Here is a 9,523-nt window from a genome sequence, read left to right as displayed (position 1 = left end):
GGGAAAGAATGCAGCCAGATTATGGAAGAAACAGCAGTCCGCAAAGACTATATCTGAAGGCCATCTCGCGATGGCACTGCTTGGCTAAACCTGGACGGGTTGCTAGCTGCAAGAAGCACTGGAAGGCTTTGCCCGCATGATCCAGACTTGACTGGGGACTGGGGGAGAAACTGGATTTAGTTCATGCTTAAAAGCCAACCTATCTATCTCATGCTTTCTGAAACACAGCCATCCTTTTACCTAATTTTGCAACGCAGTTCTCCAGCCAAGCACCGTGTGCAAAAATGACTCTGTTATAACGGAAGTAACATGCCAAGATGCAGTAGATCGGGCAGAATTCCTTTGCAAAAAGGTGTATATTCTAGGGGAAATATTCGCCAGCATGCTGGTGAATTTTCACGAAGTCTTTTCTTCGGGGGGGGGGAGGCAAACCGATTCGGGGATGTGGAGAACTGAACCTGAAAATGGGAAAATGGCAAATGGAGAAAAACTGAAATGGACATGTTTGCCCATCCCCGGTTGTAACCTAATCAAACTCGAATGTATATGTGTGAGTGCGCATGCACACACATCGCTGTGCCATCTGTGTTGAATAAAAAATCAGAAGGATTAGAAGGAATCAGAGGCTATTTTGCTGTAGGTGTAGATATGAAACTCCTCATGAAATACTCTGGACATTTTTTGTGTTCATGTTGGTGGGGAACAAACTTGCCAAAGTGTTTATTTAAAAAATGAAAACCCTGCAAAAGAAGTTTCTAGTCCTCATGGCTGCAGTGTCCTCTCCCACTCCCCTTCCCACACGTTATAGCATGCTGCTTGGGGAAGCCTCTTGAGCCTGAGGCCTCCAGTGTGGGTCACAGACCCTCTCAGCCTATTATTCACCAGGCCTGGACACCATTTGTCTTGTCGGTCTGGTCCTCCCTTCTTCCTATTCCATCTACTCAAGCTCCTGTCTGCCCTGCACATTAAAAAACAGTATCGAACCACTTGAAACAGCTGTGGCTTCCCTCAAAGAATTCTGGGAGCTGTAGTTTGCCAACAGCGCCGAGAGTTGTTCATAGACCCCCTTTGCTTCTCACGGAGGTACGATACTCAGTGTGGTTTATCGATCAAACCCTCTTTCCAGGGAACTTGGGGAATTGCAGCTCTGTGAAGGGAACTCCGGGTGTGGGTGTCTCCGAACAACTCTCAGTGCCAAACTACAGCTCCCAGGATCCTTTGAGGGAAGCCACAACTGTTTGAAGTGGCATCATAGCGCTTTAAAATGAACCGAAAGGGCCTCACAGGGCTCAGCCTGAATATTTGCAAATAGATTAATGAGCAGGCACCATAAGAGTCTCCGGGATTTCGCCCTCAGAAGGAAACTAATCCTGTAAAGATTGCCTTGTTTTTGGAAGGGGGGGAGGTGATGAAACGGCCCTTTGAGTCCAGGGACGACGACAACAACAACACAATAGTTCAGGATTGTGTGCTTACAAATGCCACAGGATCATACAGTACCCCAAGCCAGGTGATACTCCTTTGCCTGCAGCTGAGATGGCAATTTCAGGTGTTGAGCTGGTCGCCGGTGTACCATTTTGGCCCGAATATAAGTCAGACCCGATTTTTTAATATATATAATAAATTTTTATTGTGGTTTTATAATTGCAAACTCCATATATCACATACCAGTTATCCAATCCTACCTTACCGTTACATTTACAATCTTCTCCCTCCCCACCCGACTTCCCTCAACTTCCTCTTCTGGTTTGTCACATTGTTTGTTATATTCTGCATGTATATATATATATATATATATACTATTAGGTGTTGTTACAATGTCGTCTTCCATGTTTAAACTCAGTAAAATTGTAAAAGTTTATTCAAATCCTGCCAAGGAGCCCATTTCTTTTTGTTGTTTCTGCAAATAGGTTGCAAACAGCTCCCATTCCTTTTTGAAGTCACTGTTATCTTTTTTCATGCAATTTGTCTGTTAACTTTGCTAACTCTGTGTGGTTCATCCATTTTTCTTGCCATTGTTCTTTCGCTGGTATTTCTCCATACTTCCAGTTTTGAGGTTTTAAAGTTCCTGCCACAGTTGTCGCATATAAAAATAAGCCACACCTGAATATAAGCCACACCTGTAAAATTCAGGGGGGGGGAGGGAAAAATACAATACCCAAATATAAGCTGCTCCCTTAAAATTCCGCAGGAACTCACACCCGTTCCGTTTTACTGTGTGTCTGTTTCAGCAGCGATAGCATAAAAGCCAATTTTTGTAAGGTCGCGAATTTAAGCCACACTTTTAACTTTTCACGGTCGGAATTTGGAAAAAAAAAAAGAGAGGCTTATATTCATGCCAATAGGGTAAGTTGTAAAGAAGGAGGTGGGGACTTGATTCTGTTCGCATTTTGTGATGGATTTATCCGATTTGCCTTTCTTGAAACCAGATAAGAAGCGAAACACAGTCATCCTCCACAACTTGCGCTTATCCAAACTTTGCGATGCAGTTTGCCACCCAAATCAAAGGTGTGCATTTGTGGGGAAATGTATACAGAAACGAACACGTCAGAAATTACATTGGGAGAAATTTCTTGCAAAAAATCCATACGTACAAGTGAGTCAAAACCGCATAGGAGAAACGCCGAATGATTTCAGGAGGATTTTAAAAACAAACTGCTGCAGAAATATGGGGAAATTAATTTAAGACTGGCAAATCGGGTCCTCCCTAACCAGAGGGCACATGTTAATAATAATAATAATAAATATTTATACCCTGCCCTCCCCAGCCAGGGCCGGGCTCAGGGCAGCTAACATCAAATATAAAACAGTTAATTAAAATACAGCTTAAAAACAAGATTAAATACAACATTTAAAATGCAGCCTCATCAGAAAAGGAAAAAGGTGGAGGGGTTCAAGTTGATTCCAGGCCAAAGGCCAGGCGGAACAACTCTGTCTTACAGGCCCTGCGGAAAGAAATCAAATCCCGCAGGGTCCTGGTCTCACGAGACAAAGCGTTCCACCAGGCCGGAGCCAATGTTGAAAAGGCCCTGTCTCTGGTTGAGGCTAATCTGACTTCCTTAGGGCCTGGAATCTCTAAGGTGTTGCTATTTACGGACCTTAAGGTCCTCCGTGGGGCATACCGGGAGAGGCGCTCCCGTAGGTACGAGGGTCCTACGCCGTGAAGGGCTTTAAAGGTCAAGATTTGTGTTAGCAAATCGTCAAAACTTGTAAGGTTGCGGATAGGCTCTGGTTCAGGTTATAAGGGTGGCAGAGCGGTCTGGACATCCCTGTGCGATGGCTATTCCGTTATAGGAATCCTGGGACTCTTGGTTGGTCAACCCTGAGAGGGGTTGTGCCCAGAGCCAGGGTCCTGGCTGGTGGACTGGCTTGACCCCGCTTTCCACTTTGCCGGGTGTTCACCCAAGGCTGACCTATGGTTGGTGCCCAGGGTCAGCGCTGCCTGCAAGAGTGCAGGGAGCTAGTCGAACCAGAGCCTATGCAACCACTCACTTTATTGTAATCAATAAAGTTGTGGCCTAAATTCTGCCAAAAACCAAACCTAAAATTTGAGTCTTGTCTGAATTTATTTGAGGGTGGTTAAAGGGTCTACAAGGAGAAACTGAGAGAACCAAAAATGGCAGATCTTTCCATCTTTCCATCCCTACTCATGCCTTAAGATGACCCTACAAATATGGGGGTAGAGAGGGAGAGAGTTTGACTTTGCAGTGGTTCCCAGCAAAATAAGTCGTCACTGCTCCCCAAGCATATTGTTGTCGATTTGGGGGGTGGGAGGTAGGACCCCCTTAAACCCTAGAGATCAGGGCCGTCTTAAACGCCCCTGCTGCTGTGGTGCGCCGGATCTCTCCGGCGCCCTCCCGCCCTGTTTCCCAGCGCGGTGGGCGGGTGGGCGCAGCAGTGGGCGGGCGGGCAGGCACAGCGCGATCTCTCTGGCGCCCTCTCGCCCGGTTTCCCAGCGCGGTGGGCGGGTGGGCGCAGCGCGGCTCCCACAGGTGCAGCTGCGCGGCGGATCGGCCGGCCAGCGGGCGGGCGCAGCTCGTGGCGCCTTTCTGGCGGGCCGGCGCCATGGTGCCCTGCGCCACCGGGGGTCTACCTAGAGCCGGGCCTGCTAGAGATTAATAAATGGCACGATTTTGATTATTCGGGATATGAAGGGAGAAATACAAGCTGCAGAGGAATTCCTGGGCTAGCCTATGCAAAATGACCTGGCCAAGCTAGGGCCATCAAGAAACAATTGAGGGCCATTGGCAAGGCGGGGGAACTGTCCTCCCCTGCTTGCCTTGAAGTGTGAACAAAGACTGGGGGTTCACAGGAAAAGAGAGTATCTGGAGCTAGGTGTTCTGGAAAGGAGGAAGAAAGACTGGGGACTCAACACATTAGTAAAAAAAGAAGAAGAAGTGCTTTGAATGCGTAATAAACATGCAACACCAGAGGGCGCTGGAGAGCAAAGAAAATTTCTTGGTGACTTTACATAGCATTTTGTTATAATGATTTCATTTCTGACTTTTTTTCCTGTGCGTAGATCCACCCTGGGGTCCACTTTGGGCAGGCTGGCTGCAGAGCTGACTGGCAGAGATGGACTCCAGGGCTGCCCAGCTGTGGGAGGACCAGCTCCTCTCGAAATGACCATTATGTAAGATCTGGACTCCCTCCATGCAGCCTGAAGGTGTAAACAGGCGAATAAACCATATTTCTTAAAACTACGACAGTCCCCGCCGTGTCTAAATTCTCCAAAGGAACACAAACCCTGGGCGAGTGCCGGGAACCCCTTGGAATTTTGCTGCCACCCACACTTTTGTAACATTATGGAATCCATTTGCACTGTAAGTTTGGAATGCGCAGTATCTGAACTTGGCGGAGGCCCAGCACAGCATCTCTTTTCAGAAATTTAAAACAGACGGTTTTAGAAATGAAAGTAAGGCTATATATAGAGACTCGGAGGTGGAGGCCTGGGGCAAGAGAGTCTCTTTCAACAGGGCACTGGAGGAAACAATGATCTAATGACAGGTTCCCTGTGAGTATGTTCCTGCGTGACATATAAGGATTTGACTTTTTGCTCTGCGCTGCCTTTAGATCAGAACGGGGGCGGGGGGAGGGGAGGGGAGGGAGGTAAGCGCTGAATTGCTCTGTGTTTCTGCACGCCCCGTCGCAGGCATGAAAACAAGTCTTGGAAGACGACATTGCTTTCTGCACTTTGTCTGGGCAGACTCAAAGGGGGCGCCTCCTGATTCTTGCTATTTATGGGTGGGAATCAACCGCACATTGGCAGAACCAGCGGGTTTCGGTGCTTTTGTGCATCTAATAAACTTCCCCACAAAACTGGTCTTTTGGCAGTAACTAAAGGGATGGGGAATTGCCACACACACAAACCAGAATCAAAGCTCAGCAGAGAGCCAATGTTATACAATCTCTCCGTAAACTTCATGCAAACAAATCCTGATGGATGCTCAATAAACCATCCATCTTGGAAAACACCATAGTTGATTTTATTATTAATAAATGTCATCCATGTTTTCCCCCCTTTAATGTCAACTTTACCCCCAATAATTCCCGCCTCCATGCTAATAGTAAGTTCTTCCATCCATGTCCATATGTGATCACATTAAAATATTCAATTTCCAAATGTTCCACAATTCTTTTCTTGCTAAAAATCCTTTAATTCGCACCCAGTGGACTGTGATCTGGAAGACCAGCATCCAAATCTCAGAGATGAAGCTCATTGGATAGCCTTAGGCCATTCGCTGCTCACATCCAAACCATCCATTTAAAGCACATGGCGTACTCCCCAAAGAATGCTGGGAACAGTAGTTTGTCAAGGGTGATGGAATTCTAGCTCTGTGCAGGGCAAACTACAGCCCCCAGAACTCTTTGGGGGAAAGCAATGCACTTTAAATGTATGTTGTGGATATAACCACCGTCTCTCAACCTAGCCTACCTCGCAGGATTGTTGCGAGGATGAAAATGGGAGCGGAAAAACCACGAACACTGCCTTGATCTCCTTGGAGGAAAGGAGAGGTAGAAATGTAATAATACAACAAAGGACTTGACTATACAGCTGCAAGTATAACATTTTAAGTATGTTTTGAGTGCATTATACAAATTTCTTATTTCTTTCATGATCCCTCGTAGCCAAGTAAGATTGTCTTCCATGAAAACGGTGTTAACAGTGAATCTGTAAGTGACTGGGGGCCAATTCTGGATCCACACATCCTTCCATAGCGGGGACATAGGTTCCCATAGGGCAGGAGCTGATCACAGTGAGGGTTTGCCAAGCATTATACAAATGTGTCACTAGATGGTGATGGTGAGTTAATGGCAAATTCAATATACAGCGGTACCTCGGTTTTCGAACGTAATCCCTTCCAGAAGAGTTCTGAAACGTTCGAAAACCGAGGCGCAAAAGGTGGCCTGCAAATTTAATTGAGAAAATTGAGAAAAACACAGCGGTACCTCAGCGGAAGCCATTCAACTTCCGAGGCACATTCGAAAATGGAAGCATTTACTTCCGGGTTTATGACGTTTGAGTTCCGAAACATTCATCAATGGAGATGTTCAAAAACCAAGGGACCACTGTATATTTTTAAAACTCCGCTTAAAAAAGCATTTTCACAGCGGTTTTTAAAATATGTGTCTAGATTCTGCCAAAATAACCAAATAAAAAAATGAAGCTGGGACTTCAAAAATCTGCACCGCACAGGTGGCGTTGCCTCTTGTCGCGTCCCAAATGCCCTTTCTTTGATCAAAGAGCCCGGAAGCTGAGGAGGCAGTTGGGCTTGCCAGCCCCCTGCCAAGCAGGAAACACCAAGAATGCTTTGATGGTGTTTCCTGCTTGGCAGGGGGTTGGACTGGATGGCCCTTGTGGTCTCTTCCAACTCTATGATTCTAGGACAGAAAGGTGAGCCCCAGTGCCCAATTCTTTCCCAGGATGCATTGCGTGCACTGTAGCTCCTCCCACAGCAAGAGACCCCTCCCCCCCACCTCGCATTTCCCCCCCAGCAACAAAAACCCGCAACCCTTTTTTCTCCGGTTTGGTTTCTCTTATGCTTTATTGCCATCCAATTTCTTTCCTCTCTTTTGTTTCCTTTGTCAAGCTGGCTAATGGAGGAAACAAAAAGGGGGGGAAAAATAGCAATGAAACGAGCAGAACGGTCTCCCATCATTTGCAAACCTTTTATGTCAGAGCAGAGGTCGGCGGGCAAGCTCAGGTGTAGCCGACCAGGCGGGGGGTGCTGGGGAAGGTCTTCCTCATCCCCATGCACTTCTCTTTGTCGATGAAAAGGGAGTTGGCTTTCACCAGCAAGTCGTGCTCCAGCTTGGACTTGTTGAGGATCAGCAGCTGGAGGGTGTCGTGAGCCTCGCGCAGGCGCAGTTTCAGGGTCTGAAGCGTGTCGTCGATGGTGTAAACCTCGTTCACCAGTCTGAAATTGGGGGGGGGGGGGAGAGAGAGACACAGATACTCAGAGCCTCAGAAACATTTGTGGGGGGAGCGGTTTGCAAATCCTTGAAGGACGGGGCGAATGAACCAAACACCGGCTTCCGCCTAAACGTGACATCAGCAACCCAGAATAATAACCCCTGCCGGATTTACGTATGAGCTAAACAAGCTGTAGCTTAGGGCCCCACTCTCTTGGGGGCCCCCCAAAAAAAATTAAAGGAAAAAAAGAACTGGTTGTACATTTCCAAAATATAAGATAAAAAAAACAAATCAGAAAAACCGACATACAGCAACAGTGTTTTGTGTTGTGTAGGCTCCTATGGTGTAAGTCATGGGCCCTGCCTGCTAGCCTGCTCCCTAAAATATCACTGGTTTGCTCCTTTCTATATATAGGGTGCCTACATTCTGCATGGAATGGTAGCATGGCAACATGTGCAAATGGCTTGAGATACCTATTAGGTCCATCAATTACCATATAGCCTATATTCAACAACAACAAAACAGCGACAATTTGTTGTTGACAAAGGACAGCTGGACATTACCTTCAGTAGCTTAGGGCCTCATCAAACCTAAATCCAGCCCTTATTTATTTATTTATACCCCGCCCATCTGGCTGGGCTTCCCCAGCCACTCCGGGCAGCTCCCAACAGAATATTAAAAACACGATAAAACATCAAACACAGGCTGTGCTGCCAGATCAGAGCCCTGCAGCCCTTCCCTATAAATAATAACAGAACCTCCAAGTGTCCCTATTTTCCAGGGACAGTCTCAGATTTACAGAAACCGTCCCCATTTCTGATTTGATCCCGGAATGTCCCGCTTTTCCTTAGGACGTCCCTATTTTCATCAGAGAAACGTTGGAGGGTATGGAGCTTCCTGCAGCCAATCAGAAGCCAGGCTTTGGTTTCTGGGCATTTTGGAAGTCGGACGGACTTCCGGAACGGATTCCGTTCGACTTCCAAGGTACGACTGTAATTATGATAATAAGCCACCAATCTGACTGGGTTGCCCCAGTCATGCTGGGCCCGGCTTCCAACAGATATAAAAGCACTGTAATATCTTTTTATGGGGACCCAGGTGGCACTGTGGGTTAATCCACTGAGCCTAGGGCTTGCTGATCAGAAGGTCAGCGGTTCGAATCCCTGTGACGGGGTGAGCTCCCGTTGCTCGGTCCCACCTCCTGCCAACCTAGCAGTTCAAAAGCACGTCAAAATGCAAGTAGATAAATAGGAACCGCTACAGCGGGAAGGTAAACGGCGTTTCAGTGTGCTGCTCTGGTTTGCCAAAAGCGGCTTTGTCATGCTGGCCACATGACCCGGAAGCTATACACCAGCTCCCTCGGCCAATAATGCGAGATGAGCGCGCAACCCCAGAGTCGGTCACGACTGGACCTAATGGTCAGGGTCCCTTTACCTTTTTAATATCTTTTTATATCTGTTAGAAGCCACAGATGGGTGCCCTACAATTATTACAGTATTATTATTTTTCTGAAACCTTGGAGAGCTTCTGCCAGTCAGTGTAGAGAATACTGAGCTAGCTGGACCAAAGCTCAATATAACAAGCCTGCTTGCCGAGTTCCTATTGTGTGCCGGTGTGACACTTCTTTTCTTCTCTCTCTTTTTTGTCCCTGCTCTTGCAGAGGACGGAGCAGATGCTGTGTTTGCAACTCTGCTATAAAACCCCTTTGATGCTTAGCCAGATCCTGTAAAATGCTTTGTGCTGCTGGAGATTTTATCACTCCCACTCACTGAGGCTCATACAGGTGCACTAGGAAAAGATGAGTCAACTCTCTCTCTCTTTTTTGGAGGGGGAGGGTGGCTTCGAAAAAACGATTTCGGCAAAGAGCTTCTCCGACCCTTAACACGATAGGCTGCCAGCGCCTGGTGTCAAAACATCCTGTATCTCCCAACTTTATGAGAAGGGAAAACAGGGTGGGGATGTACACTGGGCCCCTTTGTAACTAGAAAAAAAAACCCAAAGAGAAATGGAACAGAAGCATTGAAGAAACATAGGACACGGTTAGCCAACATTGTGGTGCCATCTGTATATCATTGGATTTCAACTCCCATCAGCTCCAACCAGCATGGC

General features: G+C 47.0%; 1 protein-coding gene across 3 annotated transcripts in view; it reads right to left on the bottom strand.

Annotated features, from left to right (window-relative positions):
- Nucleotides 1-1,984: 1,984 nt before the first annotated feature.
- TEKT5 (tektin 5) overlaps nucleotides 1,985-9,523 on the bottom strand; it is a 30,825-nt gene continuing 23,286 nt past the window's right edge. Inside the window, exons 7-8 of one of the 3 annotated variants that reach the window (XM_088657425.1) lie at nucleotides 7,169-7,418; nucleotides 1,985-2,120 (exon numbers count right to left, since the gene is read on the bottom strand). In XM_088657425.1, the coding sequence (XP_088513551.1) occupies nucleotides 7,202-7,418 (217 nt within the window). In that variant the 3' untranslated portion in view covers nucleotides 1,985-2,120; nucleotides 7,169-7,201. Of the gene's footprint in view, nucleotides 2,121-4,528; nucleotides 4,661-7,015; nucleotides 7,419-9,523 lie in introns of those variants that run through there. The other 2 variants (XM_035131489.3, XM_035131488.3) reach the window with 2 other exon arrangements.

This window comes from Zootoca vivipara, chromosome 13, assembly GCF_965207765.1.
Source record: "Zootoca vivipara chromosome 13, rZooViv2.hap1.1, whole genome shotgun sequence".
NCBI classification, from domain to species: domain Eukaryota; kingdom Metazoa; phylum Chordata; class Lepidosauria; order Squamata; family Lacertidae; genus Zootoca; species Zootoca vivipara.
The sequence above is the reverse complement of the archived record's forward strand: the minus strand, read 5'-3'. Positions and strand labels throughout refer to the sequence as shown.